Source organism: Phalacrocorax carbo, chromosome 3 (genome assembly GCF_963921805.1).
Source record: "Phalacrocorax carbo chromosome 3, bPhaCar2.1, whole genome shotgun sequence".
Classification (NCBI taxonomy): Eukaryota; Metazoa; Chordata; class Aves; order Suliformes; family Phalacrocoracidae; genus Phalacrocorax; species Phalacrocorax carbo.
Window position 1 is genome coordinate 113,720,024 of NC_087515.1, and position 27,981 is coordinate 113,748,004.

Sequence of the window (27,981 nt, forward strand, 5' to 3'; positions counted from 1 at the left end):
TATCAGCTACGGCTGTATTAGAAAATTAAACAGCTGCAGGAGAAAATCCTGTGTGCCAGAAATCAGTTTTCTGTTTTGCTGTCTTGGCACGGCTCTGGTGCTAGCACTTACTCCCTGCAGCAATTCCCAGGCATGCTTCACAAGTTATGGTGGGCCAGTGACCATTCCCAAAAGGCATTTTGGGTGGAATAACCTTTTTTGAGGCTAGTAGTAAAGACATAAGCGATAATACTATACTGAGTCTGGTGGAGAGGGAATATCAGTAAGAGCCTCTGTTAGTTCTCCGGAATCAAGAATTTAGTATAACATGTGGGAATATATTTACCACACAGTATCACTTTTATACAAGACAAATATTACTATAGAAGATGAAAAAAAACCCCCTTATTCTTCCAAATCCAAAGCTAAAGAAAACACTGTCTATAATTGTGGATAGCTTCATGGAAATAAAAGTGTAAAATATGATTACACAGTCTTGTGGCTGAACTGAATCCATGAGGAAGCTCTTATAGTATGTATCACTACCATTGAAAAGAATCAGTTTTGTGCTGTCTCCAGATTTACTTTTCTTCTTATACTTACATTTACATACATGTCCCTGCCCTAGGATTTCTTTCTTCTTAATCAGGTTGGTTTCTTTAGTACAGGTTTTCAAGAATTATTAGAGACTTGACTGAACTTTAGAGATAGTGATGGATTTTGGATGTTACTGGATGGATCTAACTCATGTTCAAAGAGCAAAACAATCACACCAACAACTTTTCTGGTACTGATCTGTGAATGAATTGTTAACCTGCAGTAAAGAATGCTTTCTCCTCCCAGACAGATTTTAATAGATAGCCTTTTGGATACCTAAATCCATAGCTCACCCCAACAAACCCCCTCATTCTATGCAAGTGATGAGCTGCCTCTTGCCATAGCAATAAGAAATTATATTGGAATAACAGTGAGCTTGGAAACATCTTACCATTCTCCTCTTAGAAATGATACAATAGAAATTAGGCCTTTTTGAAAGTATGAAATCTGGCTGCTTAAAGTGAGAACATCTATCCATTGCTACACTGTTTTGCTAGAAGGACTAGTATATTAAAGTAGCAATGCCAGTTATATTTTAGAATGAAAAAAATTGCAGCTTAATATGAAAGTTTTCCTCCTGTAATGATTTGTAGGTTGTATCTAAGATTGAATTTGTTAGTAGCTAGCCGCATCTTCCTAATTTCCCACTTAGATCCCCTGACTATTTTTTCAAGTCTTCTTAACACAGCCCACATATATTTGCTTTACTCAGTTTCTGGTGAAGGCAGACTGTTCTTTATCAGTCTGTTTCAGTGTGACTTGTCAAAAGCCTGGGATTAGTTTCCATGCTCTGAAGTCCATAGCTTTCCTTAGGATCCCCAGTCTGTCCTTGGTATAGGTTAAATTTCATCCAAAGTTGCTGTGCTAGATCTTCAGTCTTTCCAAAATCTTAATACTCTTCACTGATCTTTATCACAGACAACTGCAACTAAAAGGTCACTAGCGTGTCTTTGTTCCACTGTGCAAAAGATCTAGGTGATGGGACTGCATGTCCTCCTGCTGCTGGCAGTCACTGTGTTATCATGACCTGTCACTGTCGTGGCTCTCGTGGTAGGTACCGTCCTCGTGGCTGAGGAGCTCCTTTTCTAGATCACAGCAGCTGGAGTACAGGGTCATGGCAGAACAGTGCAGGTTTTCGTCAAAACCTGACTAGTTCAACTGCAGTTGAACTTGAAGTTGACTCTATATGGGACAGATATTAACCTTTAAGATCCCTGGTTTTCCTAGTCACGTAATACCTGTTTACCACAGGAATCCTGACAGTTCCTTGTTTGGAATCTGAGGGCTGTTCTCTTTAGTGACTAACATACATCTACTCTCATTTTCAGATGCCTGGACTTGGCACCTCTCTTTGGTAGCGTTATCCATGGGTTTCTAAGACATTGGCCCAACCTACTTCATTTGTATCTACACTTGTTTCTTAGGATCCCAAGTTCTTCAGAGTGGATTTCTTCTTTTTATCATGGCTTTCAGCAGCTCTTCCAGGTCCAGGTCTTTCCCTTTTTTCTTCCCTTTGTGTTGGCAAGTATTTTTCTCTGCACGCTCTCCATGGAAACTGACAGTGTGCTAGGGAGGTGCCCTTTGATTTATCAGTAGCTGGGGTCGAGGGCTATCCTTCTGTGTCACTGTGGGGATTTTTTTAATAGAACTGGTCACCACCTATGTTCTTTGCTTGGAATTTCACAAGCATTTGAAAGTTTAGCCTGTGCCACCTACTTCTATCCAAGAGAGACACAAATCTGGGCTGGGAACGCTGAGTTCATTGAAGCGGGAAAATAGGACTCAAAGCTTCTGCTTCCTGGTGCCACAGAGTCAGCAATTTACAATTCAGGTACCACAGTCTGAGCAGCTTTAAAGAAAAGAGGGGATGACAACCATGACAGAGTTAGTGAGAAACACTAAGTAGTAGTGATTTCTCCTGCAACTGAGGGAGTCACTGACTGAATGACAAAGGGTGATGCTGGCAAAAATGCTCCTGCAATGCCCATTTTCTGGTCCCAGTGGTGTGTGTTTATTGATAAAAGTAGCTATAAAATACTTAGCATATCTTCCAAAGTATATTCCTGGATTTATGATTGTGTTTGGCACTGTGATTGTAAGATCCTGCAGGTACACGAGAGCTTACCAGGTGTACGAATCCAAAAGCATATTTTTGTTTCATTTTACAAACCCATTCACATAATTAAGTTAGCACCCCAATGGATAAACAAATATGCTTGTGTTGTAAAAGATTCCAGGACCTGCCTCTTGCACAAACAGCTTAATCGTAACTGATTCCTTATCAGTAGCATCGCACAATAAGATGCTGGTTTCTGCCATCCTTGGGGCTAAATATAGGGTTTCTGTTTTGTCCACTAGTGGGCTCTATAAATCCTGAGCAAGTACGTTAAATCCATGAAATTGGTATATCTATTTCTGTGCCTAATAACCTGTACAGAAAAAGAGCTGACTGTATGGGATAGAGTTCATAAACAGAAATATTACAGTGTTTTCTCATTCATCACAATTAGAACCAAAGAGTGATTGGTAAAGCGAGTAAACTTTCACTGCATAAAGCAGCCTGCGTGCCTGTTTGATAATGCTTTTATGTTGTCTCAGAATGTTTTGTCTCAGTCTGGATGAATTAAAAAACCTCCTATTTTTCATGTGCTTTAACGTAGCTGTTCAAGAAGTAAATAAATTTGAAAATCAGGTAGACCAGTCTGCTTTGCATGGTCATGTTGAGAACAGGTAAAATCCAGCCCTTTGTAAGACAAGCCTCTGCCGCTGCAGTCAAACTTTGGATATTCTCTTTGTGCTGTATTGGTGATGTTTTAAATGCAGAAGGTCTTTTCTGTGTTATATGAATTTTTCATGTTTTGGGTCTGTATGTAACTAAAGCAGTCAGTGTAAGAAAGTGTGTGGAATGGATGATAGCTGAATGCTATTTCCACTCCTGAAGGTGTAACTTTGGGTGCTAACATGTTGAGAGCATGTTCATGCATTTTTATTTCTCTTTAGTCTGGACTTTCAAGACTGTGATGAACAGTCATGAAGAACCATATTGTACCTGCCCCTAAAAATGTAGAGATGGGTCCCTGCTCCCGCAGATGCCTCCAGCCTAACAAGAGAAAACATGAGTTCATAATATGGGAAGGAATTTAAAAGAACAAAGAATTAAATAGTTATCTGTCAGGTATCTTGAAAATTATTTGTTCTTCTTACATTAAACATAAAACATCAATGTAACAAAGGCAAATAATTATCGAGATACCTGACAGTCATGTTAATGGTTGAAAGATGGATTAGAATTGCAACTAAACATCTTTTAGTGTTTTTGTGTAGAAACAGCATTTAGTATAATTCATTTCACAGCTTGACCTTGGCTTTCCTGCATACACTTCTGATAAAGCTTTTTAAGGACGATACTGATGTCAGGCTTTCCTCATTGTCTGCAGCTGTGTTTGGTGTAGGTGAAGCAGTACTTAAAACAAGAGGAGCCAGAGAGCTCCTATCAGTGCAGAAAGGGAACTGTGATCTGCTTTTTGTGTTGGAAGAGAAGATGCATCCCCATTTCCATACAAGCACTGAACATCGCTAACAGGCTTTTCAGCTTCCCATTTACCCTTCACCAAACGGACACACCAGTACTACTCACCGCAACTTTTCTGTGTGATTTTGTGTGTATACATGAATATTTTGTCAGTAGTGCCTGCTTTTAATCTAGATCACGTTCTTAAATGCTGCCCGCATTGTTTTATAATTCTTATCGTGTTTCTATTAATACTATAAATATAGCATCAATATAGCTACTTTTATCAATATATATGCTAGATTATGTAGTATTACCTATACTATATATAGTATTAACATGACACAAACAAGTATAGAAAAGCATGATTATGTATGTAAAATACGCTTTACAAAGTCATTAAAAGATCTCCAAATCGTCAACTGTGTATGTAGTTCCTCTCAATCTCCTTTTCTTATCAAGAGCAGTATGTGTTTTCACACTAGTTTTTCTTTTGCTTGACTGATTCCCACAGGATGCTTCCCAACAGGCCCATTTCCCAAGCAGTAGCCAGTGCTGAGGAGGGCTTGTTCAGTGTTTAGGAATTACTGCCACAAACAGGAAGCGTTTCGTGCTTTCTATTCACAGTTACTTGAGGAGGGAAAGGACATGGGGCCCAGGGCAAGAGCTACTTTGTAATAGGAAAAGAAAGCTGACATGGCTTTTGGTTATGCCAGTTCATTGTATTCGCTGTGGAAAGCAGGCGGCAGTTAAGTACGTGGGATATTCGGTTGGAGTAGCCTGACTCCTCAATGACAGAATGAGTAAATCGCGCAGCTTCACTAACAATGAAGTCCTAATAATCAAATGCAAAATCAAATAGGTAATTGATAATGTCTTATTCTAAACAAGAAAAAAAAAAGGAAGCATGTTTACAGGGAAAATTACTGCTTAAGGTTGAGAAGGAAAAGCCGTTGTATTTCACAATATTTGAATTACAGCAATGCTACATTATTTATGAGACAGCACCTCTAAAAGATACGTTGAACTGCTTTAGCCATGAGTTTTCAGCCACGATGGGCCATGCAAAGGTAAATACACAAAGCTCTGCTATTCCCCAGATCCTTTAACATTTATTCTGTTCAAATCATGTAAAACAGAAAGGCTGTTTAACAGATGAGATTGCTGACTATTGCAAATGCACCTCCTCAATTGCTATATAAGCCAAGGAATTACTCGAATCAGATTTCTAGCCACATCTTCAAGAAGGTGTCAAAGCTTGCTGCCTTTCTGCTGAATTACAGAAAGCTGTTACTTTTAGATAACTTCCTGTAATTTACCAGCAGGATCTGCTCAGTGACTGCTGCAGTCAATGTTCTGTTCCTTTGCCTTTCTTTGTGGACAGTGAAGCTTCTCTCTTTCATGAGAAATGTTGTAGTCTGACATCAACATGCAGTGATCGAGTTCTGAGTGCTAAAATTGAAAAATCTTTTATTTTTTTCTTTCCTTCTTGTCTTTTTTTTTTTTTTTTTTTTTTTGAGAAGATGGGAAATTCTTACGCTGGTCAGCTCAAGACAACACGGTTTGAAGAAGTGTTGCACAATTCTATTGAGGCCTCTCTTCGCTCAAACAACTTAGTTCCCAGACCAATCTTTTCTCAGTTGTATTTGGAAGCTGAACAGCAGCTGTCATCACTGGAAGGTAGGAAATGGTGGAATTTATATTTCTGCTCAAGGACAATTCTGCTATTTGCTCTCCCAAGGCTCAGCACACATATTTCAGAGTACAGAAAACCAAAAGTATTTAAAGTTTTTATTTGGATTCTTTATGATCTACAAATATATGTATATATATTAGAATTGGATGAAAAATACAAACTTCATTGTCTTTTACTTGACAAAATTAAGCCACTTGCTTGCTCAGATTTATCAATATACATAAATTGAAGTACTAGGAATTGTTTCATCAAATGTGTGGAGGAATCTTTGGAGATATTGAACACAAATCTGTTATCCTATAATTTGTCATACACTGCTGAAAGTTATACAGTAAATGATGGTAAACACATGATCGATTTACAGAAGATATACGCTAAGACTGATTTTCATTGTGGATAAATAGAGCAGAAATGTTTTTAGCTTTTAAGAAGTTTTATAATTACTTTGGGCATAATATTTTTAGTTATTCTGTGGTTGCAAAGGTAAAAATTTAGGATGTGTTCTCTGCACAAATTGGTATTTAACACATGGGATTTCTCACAGAATTTGTGTGTGTGCTTAGAGAAGCCTGCTTTCCGAGTTTCATTTGCTCAGCCTTTTTTCTTGGAAGTAGTAGAGTTTAAATGAACTGTATGGATGCGATAAGCAAGCTGGTGATACAATTTGATGTCCTGGTGTGCTGTTATGTGTGGTAGTCTCATGGTTTTCAGTGAGTTTACTGGTGTGTGCAGAACACCGGCGTGTTGGTGCAAGTTTATGGTTAATAATTTCATTATTTAGCTATTTCTTTCACCAGGGTGTTTTTTCATTTCTTTTGACTGCATCTACTTCCCCTGTCATAACCTGCTAAAGATTGCTTAGATATATGTGTAATGAAAAATGTGTAATGGATAACAATCCACAGTAACGGGGGAAAAAAATCAGCCTGAGAAGTAGTAGTGGATAAAAGTATTTTGCACAGATTAAGCTCTTTACTATTACCTCATGGTAACAGCTGAGAAAATATTTCTTGAAAAAGTAAAGCCGCTCACAGCTCACACATCATTACTCATTTCGTCTTTTTTTTTTTTTTGCCAGTATAGGACATAATAATGAATATACATTTGTTGTTTAAATACATATGCTGCTTATTCCCTACACAAAGTGATCCTTCTATCAAACCCTTCTATGAGGATTTCATAAACTTTTCCATGGCAACCAACTGTGATGTCACAAAATGGATTATGACATCAGCTGGGAAAGATGCTGCAGGAACAGATGCATTGTTCAGGAACAAAAGTGTGATTTCACACTTCTGTAACTTCTTTCTTTCAAGGCTTTCAAAGGACTTTCCAAACCTTGAGGGGCTGATTCTGTTTTCTTTGCAGTTAATGGAAACAGAATTGAACTGTGATTAATTAAAAGTCTCACAACAGCCTGGCAGAGAACATTCCTTTCATGAAAGTTTCAGACAAGGGGAACTCTGAGGAACCTCTAATAGTTTTTCCTAGGTTGTTTGGCAGGTGGGAGAGGTCTGCAAGCTGGCGTCATGTACTCCAGCCTCATCATAAACTGAAATTTCCACTTCTAGCTACATAAATCCCTGTGCTCTGAGGGCCAGGAGGCATGTGAAGCAGAGAGCCATCCTCGGGGTCTTGTATAAGCCCCTTTCCCCCCCCGCCCATTGTGATCTTTCCTTGGCCCTGGCATTCTGACCCGGCGGTATACTCGGACTGTCCTCGGTCACAGCTGCCCGTTGGTGCTCAGTACAGCACGTGTTTTCCTATGGCGAAGCAGGCATTATATAAATAATTTAGACAAGATAGTGCAGTGGATCTGCGCAATCCAAGGATTTGGGCTTTTCATTTTGTGGACTGATAACACATTATAAATGTTCAAAGTAGCATTTGGCAACAAAACCAGCCACCGGTAAATAGGCTGATATTAGGGATTTTTGTCTCTGCTGATCTTACAATATCAGAATTGCTAGAGAGCCTGACAATTAAGTATATAGTCAGTTTAAAGAAAAAACAATTGGAAATGTGGGGGTTTTTTTAATTTATCAGTCACCTGTTGTGACTTGTCATTATTTTTAAGTTTATATTTTTGGTTTGAAAAACATTTTTCTGTCTCCTTTTGATACATAAATGACATCTAAATCAGAAAAAAATGCCTAGCCACTGACACTAGCCTAATACCATTATATATCTGTCATGACAATTTATGCCTAAAAATAATTTGTTTGTACAAAAGAGATGGTAGCGTGCCTGGAGACGAGTTAAATGAACATGTTGGTCCCTTCTGGCCTAGATGTTATTTTTTTTGCAATGAACTTGCAAAGTTGTACTTTCCAGTGAGTATGGTTTTCCAGTCTACACGTTCTAGATTTGAAAAAAACATACATATTATAAACGTAGGCCTTTATAGTAATTTATACAATCACATTTGCCTATAAAATTTTTTGTAGCTATGTAAATTAAAAGTACAACATTCAGCTAAGTTGGTTTAGACATAATATCAGATCTCCTCGGCCTCAATGTTTTTTCATTCTGATTTTTTTCCTGTCTTTTTATTATTGATGTGTTTCCTCTCTTCTCCAGACCTGGCAAATCCATGTAGTGCTTGAAATAGTCCAGAGATATTACCATTATTTAAACAAACTCTTGCTAGATTTTTCATTTTACTAAAAAGCCCGCAGCTTGCTGTGTTCTCACCGGTCATGCATTTCTAATGAGGGTCTTCTAATGTCGTCTTAATTTTCTTGGCCTTTGTAATTGAGGATCATAGCTGCAAATGCCAATAGATGGTCTGGATGTTCAGGAACTTTCTAGGAATGTGCATTAAAAACTCCTTATGATAGAAGGCAAGGTTATTTGGCTCTAACAGGTTTAGATTTCTTGCATATCTCTGTTTGCCTAGATATTACCATATAAACTGCAAATTAAACATGTGGACTGGATTGGTAGTTATTAGAAGTTAGTATGTACAAAACAGTGAGGCTCTTTAATTCTTTACTTCTGAAGTCAACATCCCATTTGAATCACAATCACATTCACAGTTTCGATTCTCTAATCACATCTTGTCTTTCAAAAAGAAAATACATTTCTTCCATTTTTCTCTTGTGCTCTTAGGTGCATTTGGGTGCCGTCTTTTAGGCCCATGTATTAAGTTTGTGCCGAAGAGTCATGAAACTGATTTCAAAAGTTAATGACAAGCATTATTTTTCTGTTAACACCCAAGTCGTATGCCACTGATATCACTGGGACTTCAGTGGGAAAAGGATGGGAAGCGGCGTGGCAAAGCAATGCAGAGCAGCAGTGTGGCAGCGGGCTCCGCTGCAGTGAGGTTGTTCACTGAGCGTTGCTGTGTTCAGCGCTGATAGCAGCATCACGTTCTGACATGAACTTTGCAGCGAACATGCGTCTATGGTTAACTGGTTCCTTCCCTGATCTGCGTTTAAGGGAGGCTGGCTGTTCATGGATATAATACATTTTGTGGCTGTTGATTTAAGCCCTGATGCTGCAATGAGTTTGTGGATAATATCAGCCCTATGAATAGTCCCACTGAGAAAAAAATATATGTATATTAAAATAGTCGCAGAACTTAACTTATATTTGAATTATACCTTAAGAAGAATTAATTACAACTGTATAAGCATAAAGGTCTAATAAATCCTTTGTGAGAACTGAAAATAATTCCTTAAAGCAAACGGTGTTTATGGTATCTATGAATAAATTTAAATTCAATAAAATATGGACTAAATCTTCATGGTATGTCCGTTGGTTTGATGATGCTATATCAAGTTATGTCAGCTGATGCCTAGTTCTGTAACATACAGAAGAACTACATTGAGTTCTCAACGTTGAGTTGATGTTGAGTCTACTTTTGCCATCAACTTGTCTCTAGTTTTGACTGCTTGTTTGTGTGCTCTTTTGGGATTGTTTAAGAAAGGAAGATGTGGAACAGACACATGCAAACACAGAGTTCTTTCAAGGGGCCCTGCTTTAAAAGTAAAACAGAAGCAGAAGCTGTAGATGTTTTTTAAAACAAGCAGCAGAAACCCTAATGGTGCCCTTTACAGGTGACAGCAGCTCATTCTGGTGTATCGTAGGTAGATATTTGCTCTTCTACTCTTTTTGGTTTTGACCTGAAAGCGCTGTAGCTCTCCTGTTAGTCTCTACTTCCATTTCTTGTCTCTATCTGTTGTTTTTTTTTTTGATGTGAAATTACCTGTTATGGCTGAACAATCCTAATGGTTTACCACTGCCCGGAGGACAAAAGCCCACATCCTGCTCCCCCCGTTCCTCCTAGCCATAGGTTAACGTTTTCTCCCTTTTCATCAATTTTGGCATTTTTTGGCTCTTCCACGGAGCTAATTTAATACATAAACCCAGTAAAAATACCTGGTCACTTTTGTTTACTTAGTTTTCTGCTGGGTTAGCAAGCTGGGATGGCTCAGCACTGGCTGCAGTAAGTGTCAGAGCTGGCACAAAGAGGAAGGAAGGAACTTCATGGCTGGGAGTGTGAGGAAAGAGAGGAGAGCCAGACTCACTCCTTTTGCATTGCATTTGGGTATTAGTCAAGGTTAAGTCATAACAGATAACTTACCCCTGACTTAAACAGCAAAGATGGATAGCTTCACTTTCCCTTTGTTCACTTTCAAAGCATTTTTGTCTTTAGACTACACCCTTAAAACGGTTGATGTTTAATGTTCTGTCCTTATCTCTGTGCACCAGGACTGAAGCTTGATGTTTGGATACTTAAAAGTAAACATACCCTTCAAATTCTCTTCTAGATTGGGGTGTAAGTCTGAATAGCCTTCAGAGACAAATCTTCAAACTCCAGATTTACTTTCTTCAGCTTCCTCCCTGATTCTCATTTATCCTGTAGTATTTGTTCAATTGATTCCCAATAATTTGTCAATAAAATAAAAAGATATTCTGAGGAGGGTCATAGGAAAAAAAAAATCCTTGATTAATATCCTATGGGATTCTGGGTGCCCAATCCAAAGTCAGTTGAAGCAAAGAGTGTGGCCAGTTGACACTGAGCTTTGGAAGACGACTGCAGTGTGCTTCACTGTTTTGTGTTTCAAGACTAAAAGCTGGATCAACAGAATAATGTAGGGGCCTAAATGCTATTTTACTTGCCCAAGTCCAAATGGGTATTCGGCTTCTTGCTGATCCTCAAGTACTTGCAGCCCTTCACCATCCAATTTTGCCAGTTAAAGCTCTTTGTGTTTGCTGCTGGCGTGTCCCTACAGAAGCTGAGAAGCTAGAAGCCTAAGGCATAAGCCCCACTGGGTTTGCTTAGCACTTGTGCCCTCTCTCTGTCGTATGCAGTGCTGGATCTGGTCTGAAATTTTTCTTAGTCCTGTCCATAAAACTGTTCTTCCCATTTACCATTTGGCTGCACTCCTCTGCTTGCCAGCATTGTCCCATTTGCCACGAGTGTGTCTGAGCCTAAGAGGGGGTGGAGTCATTGCTCAGTATGTTTTGCTGGAGCTGTTGCATTATGGATGAAAAAATTATTGTCCTATGGGTGGAGAGAAGGAAAAAAGCAATCTTTAGTTGAAAGGCTGAAACATACACCAATAACATGCAGGTGAATTCTCTTAACAAGCAAGCTATCTGGTAAAAATGCTGATTTAGGTAGCTACTGCGCCCGAAAAGTGGGTTACAGCAGAGAATCTGAAGAAACACCTAAAGGCCTCTAAAAAATGAAGTCTACATCATGTATTATTCTCTTCATCCCTCAGTATTTCCTCCTAGACTAGCACAGTCCATGCATAGGCTGCTGTGAATCTTCTTCCTAGACATCTGCCTTTCTTTGACATTGTACAGGGAGCAGCAGTGCTTTACTCAGAGCTCTGGATTCTGGTAGGAGACAGACGGCCTGAGAATTAGGTGTCCTTATCACAGCATCATCTGCGGTGAACCTAGTTTCAAGCAGGAACCGTTTCTTCAGTTTCCTGTACAACATCAAGGACATGGTCAACACCTAATTAATAAAATCTGTACTTGGACTTTAGCCAGGACATTCTAAAGTGCTAAGAAGTAGTGACTTTGGTTTATATTGGCTGTTAATATTACAAACAAAAGATACAGTTACACTGTTGTGATCAGCAAGAGATCAAGCACCAGGAGTTAGGCCTCTAAAAATTTGAGAGGTTAGCTTAAAAATAATGAGATGTAATAAAATAACAAATTGAGGCTTCTTTTTATTTGTCCATTAAGTTTTTTTTACTTTCTCAGGTGCAGTTGGGTCACGCTTTTGAACTTTTTTTTGGACAGGAGCAAAAAGCTTTATTTTTTTGATGAAAGACATTCTATTGTAAGCATGACTGGAAGTTGGAGCTTTAAGGAAAAAACAAATATCCTAAGAGTTGGCAACAGTAGAGTCATTGTCAAGAGGAGAGAATCCAGTTTGCTGTAATACTTTCTGTAACTGGGTCACCTTGTTCATTCATTGGTTTGTTGCCAGGGTTTTCTGTTGTCTAAGTCGTTTATGCTATGATAATTTGTAGCAGGCAGCAGAGCAGATAATGAGGAAGAAGAAGAAGAGGAGGAAGAAGAAGGCTCAGAATCAAGTAGTCCTCCTGTTTCTTACCAGATGAAGCCTCCCCCAGAAGGATGTTGCACTACTGATGGTAAGAAGTGCACTAAACGTGTGTCAGAAGGCATTTGCCCTACTGAAAAGGGGAGGATTGGGGCCATTCCCCCTATAATTCATAAGAATGAGATAATATATACGACATAGAAATCGTAAAAATGTCAGTGTTCATTACCTGCCAGAAAAAGCCAGATTGCTCTTGGTTGCTCTTATATTTGGCAGGATCTTTGCCCAGTGTGTCAGATAAGCATTTGTGTTGGAACGCCTGGCACGAGGACAGAACTTCTGTTCTCTTAGGCAACGCGACCTTCGAAAGGTTGAGTTTGCAGGCATGGCATTTGCTAAAATGAATGTGGTAATTCTTGTGGTTTATCATTGCTCTTTTCTGTTCAAGTTGTACTTCATTTAATGTTGCTGTAAAAAATATTTGAAAACCCGGGAGAAGCCAATGAAATTCACCAGATATTGAGAACTCTTCTCTCCATTTTTGAGTGTCTGACCTAAGCGATGATGCTGCTAGTAAATAGTCCCTTAAGTATGTAGGTTGCAAAACATCATCAAGTGAAATTTGCACTATAGGTTTTCAGATTTTTGTTTGTTTTTTTACTGGTAGCACCTGTTTATGGCTGACCAAAAGCAGGGAAGAAAATTATCTCTTAGTTTGCCCTTGACCTCAGAGAATACAACTTTGTTTTTCATTAAAAATATATGAAGTTCTATAATGAAGCCAACTGTGAGTATTAAACAAAAAATCTTGCCAAATTAAAATACTTTGAATTGATTTTTTTCTAGGTTTCTGCCAGGCTGGTAAAGATTTGAGACTGGTCTCAATTTCCAATGAACATATTGAGGTACCATCAGGGTTTTTACTTGTTGGTGCAAAGTCACCAAATTTACCTGATCACCTTTTAGTGTGTGCTGTGGATAAAAGATTCCTGCCAGATGACAATGGGCGCAATGCCCTGTTGGGTAAGTGTCTGTGTTTGCAGTAAGTGGATTCTTGTGTGGGCTACAATTAATAGCTAATCCTTTTCTGAAGAATGAGTTCAGCACATCTTATTTCCGTTCCACGTCTACAGTAATGCTCACTGGTGATGCACAACAAGATAACAACTCGGAGCTGGCTATGTTTGCTTTGGAAAGATGCAGAGTGAGCCAGTTCCTGAGAAATGCTCCATCACCTTCTATCCTTTAGTCCAAGGCTAAAGTCATTGTCCGATCAGTTTATGTCCTCGTTGCTGGAACTGCCCATCTGGTAATTGCACTAGTTGAACTGCTGCCCGTCTCTGTTTTAACTTCCCAAATACTAACATGGAGAGACTGCAGGTCTGTCAAGTGGAACTTTCTGGCTACTATATACATGTAAACAGTTTGATGATAGTTTGGACTATAAAAATTAATGACCTTTTCGATCTCTCTGTTTGAGATAAGGATAATATTCCCCACTGTGTTTGGACAATAGCATGGGTTCTGGATCCTGACCTATGACTTTTTGCTATTATCACAATATAAGTAAATGTGAATGATTAAAAGTTGAAATTTTTCCTATATGCATAATCAGGTAATACTGTGTGTTTGAATAATGCTGTTTGCAGAATACTTCAATTTCTTGCTTTTCATCTATTTAGAAGTCTAACTTCTGACTTAAAACTAGGTCCTTCTATCCATTTTTATTATAGCCTCTCTGATGGCCATTAGCCTCATCCAGATCAACCCAAATAGGGATGAAGTGCAATCTTGTGAATAAATGAACTGAATATTAATGTTATTAAAATGGCATACTTGTTATATTAGGACAAGTGGTATATAATCTGGGGGAGAACTCTTTTTTCAGTCAGGCACTCTCAGGTTCTTATGTATTATTTTCTTAGTTAACAAAAAAATGCTGCATCTTATATCTGTGTACCAGTCTGAGCTTTAAATAGCAAAAAGGAAACACTTGCCATGACTTTTAACTGTTTTCTTTCACAAACGTTAACATGAACTCAGTTGTTATCTCAGTTTGAGCAACTCTTCAAGGCATTTGAGATGACAGCATAGTGTGAAGGTACATAATGTAATTCTATGTACAGTCATTTCTTTCCTCATGCGATCTTGCAGAGTTGGATTGGTCACAGTACATTTGACCAGGGATTGTAAAAGAATTAAGAGGGTTGTAAATCACCCACGTGTTGTCATTTTAAAGATAAAGACAGGAATGTTGTACCACTCAAGTCATTCAGTGCTAGCGCTGTTAACAGCCTAAGCTCCTTAGGCTGTAGCAGAGAGGAAGTAGTGTGTTTGTTAATTGCATGCTAAACAAGAAGAGAAAAAGGCAACAGGAACATAACTGGGAGGTTTTTATGCTAGTTACATCCTCAGCTCGCTTATTTAATACATTTTAGTTTCCTGAAACCAGTTAAATGCTTATATATGGCTGTTGCTATACTCTTTAACACCAGCGAATCACATTCTTTTGAAAAGGACTGTAGTAATTCTGTAGGATGACTTTTATGTATTCTATAACAAACTTCAGTATGAGAGCATTTACGTACTTTAAGATCCAAAGTCTTCATCTGGAAGCTGGAAATAAAATAATGTTCCTGGTCCCTAATCTAATAAAAAATAACCCACAATATATTTTATTGACATGAGGACAGCATACTATCCATACAATAGATCATACTGGAGATAGAAATTATTATTTGATTCTGGTTTCCATACACTGTTGCAAGTGAAATCAGGGCAAGTAAAATCAGAAGCAGACATGAATAGTCTCACAGTTTCAGACACACAGTGAGATAAAAGACAGAACCATTTTGCCCTTAAATTCTCTGTCTATGAGTATAACACAGTGACTTCTGTCTTGTCATAGATTTAAGGTGAAAACAGTTCATATGAAGAAGGGGAGCTCTTTTATTGTGTTGTTTTTAAAGACAGTATAGAAGGCTTATTTTTGGTATTCTGAGTTTAGGCTGTTCTCCTGCAAACATGTTGGCCTTTTGAAACAACATGGAAAGTGGTCCCTTCAAGCCTTTCTAGGTTTTGAGGGGAATTGAATTGGATTCATTTTTAATTGAAATGAGCTGTCATCATGAGTCAGAATATATCCCACACTTCTGGTAAGGCTTATTGGTGATACAGGCACACCATGTGTAACCCTTCAACCCCATTGTTTGTATTTAATTTCATGCTTTTTTTCTAATATACTGTGTTTTTGTAAGGCAGACGTTACTTAGGACTGTAGATTTCTTCCAAAATAATTTATCTGAAGGGAAAAGACACTAATGAATTACCCCGTAGTCTCCTGATTTCTCGTGGTCAGCCTGCATATGTTTGTGAAGATGCCTGTGGACCGTGCAGAAATTCCAGAAGAAAACAGGAAATGTCTCGGTATCTTCCGGGCCAGCTTTTGACTTATGGTCTTGTTCCCATTAGGGGCTGTTGATATGCCTCTGGGGCATGTGCCAATTTATTGATTATGCTAATAAGTATCCCACCATCCAGGCATATGTGCTTGTGATTTGAAAGTAATTTCTCTTGGAGGTTGTTTTGTTTCTTTGTTTTTACAGTTGATGTATTATTCCATAGAAAAACATCCCATTTTCTGGAAAAGATTATACTTTTGGCAAGCTAAAAGTTCTCTGTGTCTGAGCATGTACCTCGTATCCTTCTGTTAATCAAGATAGATCACGGGTTTAACTACTCTGCAAAACAGATTCAGCTTTTCGCCTTCAGGAAGCTGTTTCTTGGGGTTTTTGTGACCTAAAGGAATGCTTAGATGTATGAAGCACTTCTCCCAAAGGTTTTTTCTCTTTTGGTTTTTCCCCCCCGGTTCTCACTCTTAAAAAGAGTCTCTCATGATGAACAAAGCAGCTATTCACCCATCATTTTCCTTCCCAAAGGACCAAACAGCTGCCTACTTTCCTAGCAGGGAATAAGAAATCTTGTTTTTTTTTTTCAGTGGGTCTCTAAGGTCAGAATGACAGAGGAAAAGATTAGTTTGCTTGAATTGTAAGCTGTGTGTAAGATGAAAACACCGTAGTATAATATACTGTGGCTGCTTCTGTTAAAATGTACAATGTTCTCTTGGGCTTTTGTAACAGTCATGGGTTTCCGTACAATGGAGGTCTCCAGCTTGACCATATTGATTTCATTCATTTTTTAAATTTAATCTTTAATCTTCATATGGAGCAGTACTAAGTAGGAGGGAAAATATGGAGCATTGTCAGTGTCTGTGTGCTTTTTCTTGTGAGTAGGACTGAAAAGAAGAAATACTTTGGCTGAAAAGTTGAAAATATAATCATTCTTTGTCTTAAGCAAGCTGCCAATTTTCCACAAAAATATTAACATTAATTAAAAGCCTGTTACTCATTTAAAAGAGAAACAGGAAGAAAATTTTCTGCCTATTTATGAAAGATTAGATTTTGAAACATTAGATTATGAAATATTAGATGGATATCCTTCCATCCTGAAGTCCTCTCTTTACCCCCAGCACAAGCTCACTGTTGATCCAAAGGAACCCTTTCCCCAGTGAAAAGCTAGGTCAGGTTTCATACCCTTTTACTCCAAGGTCCTTCTTCTGACCACAAGGTCCCTACTATGGAAGACCTTTTTAAATTATGGGCAATTGATCTTTGTGATGGGAGCAAATTCAAGAAAATGCATATGATAAAATTCCAGATACAATCCAATACCTTCTGATTAAACAATCTTCAGAGGGTAGCAGCCTTAAGTCACTACTGCACTGAGTTGGATATGAACTGGTGACCTAAAGGTGAAAGGCTTTTAGCCCCTAAACTCCAGGCATTGGTTTCTAATTCTCTTGTGAAATCAATCCCATGACAAAGATATATTGAGTTACCTTATGGCTGCCCCAACTCCCCTGACCTTTGTCCTCTCTATAATGTATGGAAGAATATTTAATGCAGCTTGTTTATGAAACAAGCTGTCCCCTCTATCAGCTGCTGCCTCGGGCCATAGCACATGAACAGGGCATGCAGAGAAAAGAGGATGAAATGTTTGGGTTCTTGGTGTTCCTTTATCTGCTACAGGATGTGCAATGGGCAGGGTTGGCAGAGCCCTGCAGGGAGTGATGGCTGCAGAGTGTTTTATTGCACTGGAATTATAAGATTATGGTACGGTCTATCTGTGATATCAGGGCTGAGCTGTATTAACAAAGCAATGGCTGTCATCAATGAGAGTGTCACTCAGAATGAATGGGATGAAAAATGGTGTTGGCAGGAGCTTGCAAGAAAGGACTCTCAGTCTGACTCAGAGGAGCCAGGGAAGCTTGAGGTGAAAGATGATAGTTTGACTTAAAAGGAAAATTAAAAAATAGACTTCCAAAATGTTCTCCAAGGACTTTTCAAAACAAGTGGACAATTTAGATCTGTTTAATCCTTACTAGGCCTCACCTGGATGCTACACGTGGCGTAAACTTATTTTCCAGTAGACCTCATATAGTTAAAAATAGGTGATGAGGGCAAAAGGTTATTTCAAGTAGAAGTTATTGCTAAATCTGGTTTAGACAGATGATGATTTACAAAAGTTATGAATAACGACTAATCTAAAGTCCACATGAAAAGATTATATGTCCACTGTCCAACTTCTGTTGAAATGTATGTCTGCCTGTGGCTTTGGCAAGTGGCTGGTCACTCTCAGCAAAATGATAAAACCTAAGAAATGAACAGGTACTTCTAATTTACGTTTGGAAACGGTCCCCTCATGCTTGTATTTGAAAAAACATAAGGGCTTGTAAGTGGCAACCAGGCAAAAATTGCAGTGCTGCTGGTCATGCTCAGTGTGCTGCCCAATGCATGGGAAGTTTTCATTTACAAGCAGAAGCATTTTTCATGATTCCTTAAACGGCATAAAATGCACGCAACTCTACAGCTTTTGCCACATCCGTTCTAACTTTGTTTCCTTTTGTTGTTGCTTTTATTGCAGCTACTGAAGGCTCTGTGATGTTAGACAGATGCTTTTGTGCTGACTGATATAACACAGAGGATTCTGCAGAGTCATGACTTGTCCTGATTTTATGAGTCATAATGACCTTTATCATCCTATGGACCAGGATCAGAGAGATAATATGCAGCTTTCAGTAGCTGTTAGCCACTTGTTCCCACAGATACCAGACCAATTTCCACGTGAACTTAGAGTTTCAATAAATTCTTCTGAGCCATTTGAAAACTAATGAAAGTGCTCAGGTTGTAAACCAAGCAACAGGTGTTTACAAAGCATTATATTTCAGTGCTTATATTTTACAGAAGGGGGAAACAAAGAGACCATTATTTTCAAAACTTAATTTGCCTGAAATATGAGATCGAAATCATAATTCTTATTAAGGGCTCTCCACTTTATCTACCATATTATTGACCCTTTACTCCAGTTACACTATTTATTTCCAATGTTATTCTCCATCTCTTATGTGAAATGCATTATTCCCTTTATTTTTGCCATCTTCCAATTCAGTGACCACACCCTTTCAATTTCAATTCCTGGGATGACACAGAAAAATGTTCATCAGATGTGATTAAAATAAAAGAAAACTTAATGCTTCAGGTCACATGTAGGGAATAGAGAGAAAATTGCCATGGGGAATATTATCTTCTAATTGCACACTTCAGGATTTCTTTGTAGATTGTAAGTATTTTCAGACAGTTGCATTGGTCTGATGCAAGATGAAAATTTCTTAGGAAATACTTTGGAAAGTGGAGAAGAAAAGTTTTTTTTAAGAATCAAAAGGCAGATAGTCAGACGTGCAAGGAGAGCCCTTTATTTACGGAGATAATGATGTCACCATCACGAGCCCCTCTTTGAGGCTCAAGCTGTGTATCTCAGAATGAAAGGAAATGGCAGCGTCCCTGGAAATGCCCCATCTAGCCTTAGTACAATAAGCTTCTTTACGTGCAAGGACTATGTCTCTGTCGTGTCTATAAAGTTGCAGACACTTTGTTTCCGTAATCATAAATAGTTTAAACTGCTGTGAAGTGCTAACTCAGTCCAGCCATAATCTGAGAAAACTACTTTAAATTAATAGCCCAGGAAAGCTTTAGTATTTTCTTCTCTCTAAAAAAAGCATCTGTAGTAGGAGCTTGGTACTTAAATACTTAGATCTAATTAAATATAATAGGTTAAATATACCTAATTTCTTGGGGCTTAATTGCGTGTTTAATTTCGATGAAAGCTGAAGCAGAAGTGAAGCCTGTGCTTTCTGTGGTGTTGAATAGGGCTGGGATAAGCATGTGATTCAGTACTCTTCACTCAGAAACTTCTCGGTTTAGTGTTTCACAAGTAGGTAACAAATAGGAATTGTGGTCTTTTTTTGGTGGGAGAAAATGAAAAATATGTCCTTTTTTTTAATTGTTCTATAAATGTGGGGCTCTGTTTTTGCAATCTGGTAGCCGAAGTGCAATACAGTGGACTTGATGTCATTTTTTTTGGAGGAAAATGTTAATAAAAAGTTCACTCTGTGAAAAACAAATATAAATACAGGTTTTCTCCAGGAAACAGTCGTGTTTGGATGTTATTAATAGTGACCCACCTATCTCATTGGATCATATGTATTGTTTATTTTATCAGGCTTCTCTGGCAATTGTGTTGGCTGTGGCAAGAAGGGTTTCTGCTACTTTACAGAATTCTCAAATCACATTAATCTTAAACTGACCACTCAGCCCAAGAAACAGAAACACTTAAAGTATTATCTGGTCAGGAATGCACAGGGAGCTCTGACCAAAGGATCTGTAATCTGCTGGAAAGGGGCAGGTAAGATAATGAAGCTGTCTTCCTTGAGCTCTGGTTTTCATCATCCAAGCTTAGCTATCTCAGGGACTGGCGTCTGTGTAAAACCTAAGACAGATCAGTTGAAAGAAAGAGTCTTTAAAGCTAGGTGATTACTACAGCAGCTGTAAAAAGCAATTGACTGACCTAGTATGAGGATGGCACGCATGTCTGAAGACATCAGTTCCTCCCTTCCAAGTGCCGTAGCCTCTAAGTAATTAATGTGTGAAATTATCAAATCAAACATGCAGAGAAAAAGCAAATGCTGCTGTTGTCAGGGGATAAGAAGTTTCCTTTTTTGTTAAGAGTTCAGAGGCCGCCAGTCTTCGTCCAGCACCTGCTCAAGCACATTGTTCCAACTGCCAGAAAGTTCGGGCCTCTCGGGAAGCACCTCCAGTGAGCCGCTCCCAGCAGCAAACCCCAGTGCTCCAGCTGGGGCTCAGCAAACAGGTACTGCTTAGAAGGAAGACACGCTGGGTTACCTCCAGCCTTTCTGTCCATGTGTATTTATTTGTGTGTTCTTGTGTGAATGGAAAGACAAGCAAATAAGCACGCTACCACATAAAATAAAACAAATTGAATAGATTTAGAGATATATTACAAATAAAGAAGGCAATCATACTTTGAGGGCTTCTTGCTGTCCACTTTTCCCCCTCAGAATTATGGATAAAGTAGGTTTTTTGCAGCTTGCTCACAGCTAAGGCAAACCAACATTTTTAAAAAGCCATTATTTTTAAAGTTGCTGAGAATAGGTATTACGTTCCTCCAGCTGTTGCTTGTCTAATCACATCACAGACAGCAAGTGTTGCAGGAATCAGTGTCATTTCATCTTTTTCTTCTCATCCAGACTATTTTATGTTATGACCAAAATCCTCTTTATTGCAGGCATTATATAGGCATTGGCTTAAAAACCTCTGAGATTTTTCTTCTGCTGAGGAAAGCGACTTTAATATTAAAAAACAAACTAATGGTCAATATCTGTGACATTTTTTGAATTAGTAATTCTTTCTGAAACATTTAGTTTTCCATCAGCTTGACATAAATGAGAGGTGATGGATGATAGAGGCTAGAGTGATCTCGCTGAGCTTGTTCATAACGAAACAGCTCTTTGGTGTCTTGTGACTGTTACAGAGATTCACACAGGAGAACTGAGGCACATCTGTTGGTGGTTATATTTCTTCTGTGAGATAAAAGCCTGTTAAATAGTTGTGATCTGGAATACTGGTACCCCTCCAGAACAAATAAATTATCTCTTTGTAATAGCAGATTGACATTCTTTTTGTCGGAGTTTACATATATAAAAAGCTACATCAATTACAAACATATCTTTTTAATGCAGCATAGTTAAAAAGAAGCTTGGAGAGAGGATGTCAAATTGGAATGAAGGCTTAGGAGATTTTTAGTAAATTTTAAACCACCTCTCTCACTCTCTTAGCTGGTTCTTAAGTAAACTTCATGTAAGAGCTAGCTAGGGTCCACCTGCAAAGAAGCTAAAGGATCTGGCATATGTGTTTAACTGCAGAATCAGATTTTACCTAGGCACGTAACTGGGAGTCAGACAGCAGTATTCTGGTATGAGATCAGAAGTGAGTTTGGTTTATTCAGCATTGCATTCACTCTGAGCAAATCCAGGTGGCTCTATTAAAGTAAATGATCAAGTGATCAGTTCATTGTACTAACAGGGATCTTGACCTAGAAGTGTTTAATGCAAATATTTTGGTTTTTTCTTGCCAGCTGCAGCCATAGATCACATCCCTTCAACAGCAGCATTCAGCTCAGCAGCTTATAATGGCAAGGAGTCGCCTAAACAACAGTTGGTGAAAAATAACCTGTCTTCTCTGACAAGACCTTCAGTGTTAGGTATTTGTATAGATTTGTTGTTTAGTAACCCTAAACTCTATATTTCATGGGTATAATAGAAGCATTGAACAAATTATATCATGATCGTAGTTTCTTGTATGAACAGAAATTACTATTCCCTTCCAAGAGCTTTCTGACCAGAATGCTTTTTCTATGTTACTTTTCAGAAAAAAAAAATGCTTATATGTTTTCAGCCATACACTTGTTACAGTTCAGATTATTAATTGGAAGTTTTTAATGATATTTACAGTTCATTCATTTAGTAGAAGTACAGACTAGATTCTGAATCCAGGTTGTTAAAGAATGTGTCAGATTGCACCAATCTCACCAACAGATTTTGGGAAGGGAATTAAGAAAGATTTATGAGTAATCACTCATAGGATAATTCCTATGCTGCTGTTCACCTTGGGATGGAGCACTAGGCTCCAAATCAAAGAAACTGTCCTCACGGCACCATTATTAGAACACTTTTTTTCTATCACAAACAGTATTCTGTATCAGTGCCTTGCTTAAGCAAGAAAGTTATTCTTCGCTGTGGCTAGAAACATGCCATAGCTCTATTTTAGAATAAGTCTTCCCAAGTTTCCTTGCTGGCATCACAGCCAGATTCTTTTTCTCTGCCCATTCAGGTTCTTGATCTCTTTCCTCCATGCAGCAGCATGTTCTTGCTGATTCATTTCAGATGGATTATCTTCACATATCAACATACCTGGGGGAAAGAGGACGGCATTTTCAAATTAAAAATTCTTTCTATGGCACTATCTTGCGACTTTCATCACAACGTTACGCCAGGAACCTAAATAAAAGACTGAGTAGCCGAAATGGCTAAATAGTGCCCTCACGTGGTAAATGTTTAAAGGACAAAGTAATCTCTAAAAACTGTGCATAAGGTTCTTCTGCAAGCGAACGATGTTATTCTAGATCTGAGGACTTGAAGTTAATTTTTAATTTTAATATATTTTGCAAAAATTAAACCCACCTTTCATATAAGATTCTTACTGTGTCTTGAATATTATGTGGGACAAACCATTCTGCCGGGATATATAGCCCTGCCAGCGTGAAGTAGTGTCACGACCTCTGCATAGTCATGTCCAGAAATAGAAATAGCTCAGTCCTGCAAGATGCTGAGCAATGCCTGGAGGACCGTTGACCCTCAATAATTAGAAATACTTGATGTTAGTGGAAGCTCATCATTCTAGGAGTTTGCAGGAGTGCGTAAGATGATTCAAGAAATAAATGAAAGAAAATTCAATAAGTTAATCATCAGGAGCTCCTAGAAAAACTGTGAGAGAGTTATGTTTTTACAGACAAAGTTGTTGGAGCTCCATGTGGATAGCAGGAAAGTGCAGGAGTAATTTGCTAGGAGTTAATATGGAATATCATAAAACCAAAGACAGTAACCAGCAAGAAGCGGCAAAAATCCTGTGAATAGAAAAATTGTTGAGAAGAACTCAAATCTTTATTAAAGTTACCCTGAAACCCATAAGAATTTTATTTTACAACAAGTTACATGAAACATTGTGTCATGTGCTCAGAAATAAAAGGAGCAAAATGCCCACTGGGTTGACTTCAAAATATTAATACGTATAAGCATTTTCAGTACATGTCTCTCATTCTTAGTAGAGTATTCTTAGCAGAGAGTAAGCATTGGAATAAAATAAGTGAAGTCTGCCTATATATTTAACAGTTCTCTGTACCAGAAAGTTCACAGATATTTAAGCAAGACTTAGCAAAGTAAAATAAAAACCATGAAAAAATGTTATAGTCATTGAGTTGACCCTGCCTACCACAGTACTTAATGCACACATTCGATCTATCAAAACTTATTGAATTACCACGCATAAAGCCGAATACTTTTTATTCTAATACTTTTCTGAAATATTACTGTTATTCAGGTACTTTAACAAATTCAGGGCCTCCAAAAAAGCGCCATAAAGGTTGGTCACCAGAATCTCCATCATCTACTGAAACTTGGAACTTGCAGCTCAACCCACAGGTTCCAAACAGAACTAAAAATGGTAAGCTACACCCAAGGTAACCATAATGTTTGTTTCATTATTCAGAAAATAATGGGGGAAAAGAGGCAGTATTTTAAAGATCCATGCAGATTTGCATTAGAGTTTTGAAAGGTGTTCGATACCTACATGCTCACCTACATTTAGGTGCCTCATTTCCAATGAATTATTGGATCAATGGAGCAAATGATGATCAGTCATTCCCATTGATTTCTTTTTGAGGGTCTCGGCTTAACTCTCATTAGGATCCAGTCATCAAGTCATTCTTAATAAATCCCAACAGGTGCCTGTGTCCATCTTTAGACACCAAAACCCCCTTGGGAAATTAAAATTAGTGTCATAACTCAGGTCAAGGTACCATCCATTGTTTCAATTATTTGTCACAGTGTTCTTCGCACTTGGATTTTATAGTCTATAGATACAGACTAGAGTGACATGTAGTGAAATAAACCTGTGTTCCCCAAAGTGTTTTCTTTTAATGTGCTATTGTTTGAATTAAAATTACCGTAAAGAAGTTCTGATTGAGTGAACATTGAATCTTAATTTTTTTTTCATTCTTGCTATAGCAAGAAAACCTGAATCAATGAAACTAAATATATCATACAGAACACACGAATCATAACTATTTGTCCATTGATATCACATCAGTCTTTGTATTCTTGCATTCAAACCTGGGACTGTTTGTTTATAAACACTTACAAATCTTTAGATGCTTGAGTGATGTTCAAGGTCTCAACAATATAAGTAGTCTTCCAAGAAAATTAGCATAACAATATGGATTGTAGTAACAGCTGATTAAATGTGTGTTGTAATCATAAAAAGCATTTAACACTGATACCAAATGTGGGTATGAGATGATGTTGAATAACTTTTCTTTGAGGAAACCATTATTAGACCTGACTTCAGTAATAACATGTCTAAATCTTAGATGGAGGAAGCCTATCATCTTTACCACATTCCGCTTTGATGGGGCCAGCCTCGTCTCCGATGGTGGGCTCAGGAGAACCGGTCTCAGTTCCTGACAACTTGCTGAAAATCTGTAAAGCAAAGCCAGTTATTTTTAAAGGTAAAACTCCAACCCCCCAACAAAACCTTATATCTTTTTTGTCAGAGATGTAAAGATACATCCTACTGCTAAAGCTGTCAATTTTAAAAGGTTTACTACTAAAACTGTTTAATACATATATGGGAAATTATTAAATTAATGTGATGTGTACAAACATTGTTTGTTTTGTAGGTCATGGAAACTTCCCATATCTTTGTGGGAACATTAATGATGTGATAGTGAGTCCTTTGTTGTACACCTGTTACAGAAATTCACAGTCTTTATCTAGAGCATATGAACAATATGGTGCCTCCACAATACAGCCTATTTCAGAGGAAATGCAGCTTTTACTGACTGTCTACTACCTTGTTCAACTAGGTAAGATTATTTTACATCCAGATAGACTACAATGAATATATTACATTCAAAAAAAAAGATAAATATTAGGGCAGGACAATATTAAGTATCAGTCTTAGGAAATGTGATATTAAACAATTTCATCTGTGGTAATGAAACATAACTAAATAATTAGTTCTTGAAGACCAGACAGATTGAAATATAATCATACGAAGTTCATCTTCTCCTATAATCTGGGACATCAGCATCTAAAAATAAAAAACAGGAAAGAGCTATAATTCACTGCTCTTGCATAGTCAGTGGTTTAGAAGTAGTATTATGCTGAGACAGGCAGCACTCAACCTCTTAAAGATTTCTGATTACTGATAGTCAGGTTCCAACACGGCAGCTTTACTTGAGTATCACAAAGGCACTTCAAAAGGAAAAATTTGATTCACATCTGCTAAAGACAATAGAGTCATGCACGCATGCATAAATCTGATCCCTGAGGTCCCTTCCAACCTGTGATTGTGATCTCTAAAACAGTACGTATTCTGAAAAAAATTGAGGTTTAACTCAACAGTTTCATTTAATTGTTTCATAATACTTTAAATTTTTTTTTTAGCCTCGGACCAGGTCCCTCTGATTGAAGATCTGGAACAAATATTCATGCGTTCATGGCGGGAATCACATCTGTCTGAAATCCGCCAGTACCAACAGGCTGTTCCACAGAGCTTTCCGCAAGTGTCCAGCCAGATCGCACCAGTGACTTCAGCCCAGCTCCCCTGGCTGGCGGGCCTCGCAGCTAGCTCCTGTAATGATAGCGTCCATATCATTGAGTGCAGCTACTCGCTGGCTGAAGGGCTTTCGGAAATGTTTAAGCTGCTTATTGAAGGAAAATTAATAAAGACAAACTACGTGGTGATCATATGTGCCAGTAGAAATCGAGCCATTGATTCCTGCATCGTGATAACAGGTGAGATCCCAAGGGTGGATCTGCAGGCAAACCAGAGTAATTCAATGCTGTGAGGAGTTTGGTTGGAGTCTCAATAAGCTGTCTCAGAAAGCAGAGCTTTGTCCAACAAGTAACAGGTTTTGATGAACCCAAGTCGATGCTACACAAACGGGTCTCTCCCCAGCAAATAATATTTAGCATTTTTTTATTTTATATTTAATAGTAATTGCCTGCATTACGCCTTTTCTCACCGAGGCATCCCAGCCAACACTACGACAAACAAATAATAGCGAGTTACAGCACACAGTGCAGAAAGCTCTCCTGCTCCGTGCGACTGGGATATTACTGCGAGCAGAGGACTGAACATTTTCTTAGCTTCTAAAAGATGGTCTTTCAATGTCCCTTCGACAACCTGTTGAGGGCTATGCTGATAATTAAATAAATTATTTGAATATCCATTTGAAGATTCATGATGAGTGTAAGATAATTGACAATTCCTTTGACTGTTTTCGTGCTCTTTTTATATACTGCATCAACAAATATTTCCTAAAAAGGGAAAAAAAACCACAAAGAATTGTAAAACGTGAGTCTGTCTTACAGGTATCTGGTGCATACATGTATAGTAGGAAAGACTCATCTCTGCCATTTTTGTGTGTGTGGTATTCATTTAGCTGGGTAGTATTTTTATTATGACTTAGAACATTTTTACTTCAGTTTGAAGTGTTTTCAAAATTACTTTTCTGTCTTTTAGGAAAGTATCAGGCAAGAGTTCTGTCTGAGAGCATGCTCACTCCTTCAGACTACCAAAAAGAAGTTAACTATCAGCTGGTCACAGGGAAAGTGGAAACTCTGGGGTCCTTCTTTAGCACACTCTGCCCAGGTACCTAACAGGTTATAAAGAGGCATGTTTCCAAGTCCCTGAAACTTTTAAGTCAGAGAAGATAGCTGTGCTCATTACCTTTCCAGAAGAAAGACACTATTAGAAATATATGAAAAATGCAGGACAAAGTTGTGAAAGTACATTTGAATTGAAATTCCTTGTGAAATCCCTCAGTTTCATAAAAATATGCCAGCAAGTAGCTGAGCATATTCTTCTTAGCAATGCAAATCCATCCATATACATTGCAAGGCCATACCCACATGAATGCATAAATTCTTTTGCCCTAAGCACAGAATTTGTTTAGACCACGATAGAATAAAAGTTACTTTATCAATGGAAGGATTTTTCCTTTCAGCTTACCATACTGTGAACTTGATCATGATGCACGGGAAAGAGGAAAATTGCAGAGAGCCAGGGTTACAGGATAATTTTTTAACTGAGTGTACTGAGGATTATTACTACAGGCAGGATTATCTGGGGATAGATCCAGCTGCATGGAAAGTTAAACTGTATCACACAACTAGAGCAAATGCAGCATATTTGTCAGTGTTAATGGGTTATCACAGCCCCCTTTGCCATTCACGTCACGTCAGTAAGTCTGTACTTAGATCACAAGAACCCTTCTGGATGTGTCATGATATTCTGAGTGGTCGCTTAAGAGAAACTCATTTTCCTTGAGCCATCATGTAGTTATGTTAGTGTTTCTGCTCTTAGTATCTTCGAAGTGTGGTTCTCAAAGTCACTTTTGCTATTGCTA

At 38.2% G+C, this 27,981-nt stretch overlaps 1 protein-coding gene across 11 annotated transcripts in view; it reads left to right on the top strand.

The window, feature by feature from the left end:
- GREB1 (growth regulating estrogen receptor binding 1) overlaps positions 1-27,981 on the top strand; it is a 106,255-nt gene that overhangs the window by 34,381 nt on the left and 43,893 nt on the right. For 3 of the 11 annotated variants that reach the window (XR_010372371.1, XM_064448055.1, XM_064448060.1), the window contains exons 1-12: positions 1,558-5,157; positions 5,611-5,767; positions 12,287-12,409; positions 13,165-13,341; positions 19,936-20,118; positions 20,440-20,583; positions 21,868-21,993; positions 23,889-24,011; positions 24,937-25,074; positions 25,246-25,431; positions 26,015-26,365; positions 27,096-27,224. Coding sequence is in view for 10 of the 11 variants with exons in the window: in XM_064448055.1 (XP_064304125.1) it covers positions 4,960-5,157; positions 5,611-5,767; positions 12,287-12,409; positions 13,165-13,341; positions 19,936-20,118; positions 20,440-20,583; positions 21,868-21,993; positions 23,889-24,011; positions 24,937-25,074; positions 25,246-25,431; positions 26,015-26,365; positions 27,096-27,224 (2,035 nt within the window). In the remaining variant the exon portion in view is untranslated. Of the gene's footprint in view, positions 1-1,551; positions 5,158-5,610; positions 5,768-12,286; positions 12,410-13,164; positions 13,342-19,935; positions 20,119-20,439; positions 20,584-21,867; positions 21,994-23,888; positions 24,012-24,936; positions 25,075-25,245; positions 25,432-26,014; positions 26,366-27,095; positions 27,225-27,981 lie in introns of those variants that run through there. The other 8 variants (XM_064448057.1, XM_064448059.1, XM_064448058.1 and 5 more) reach the window with 6 other exon arrangements.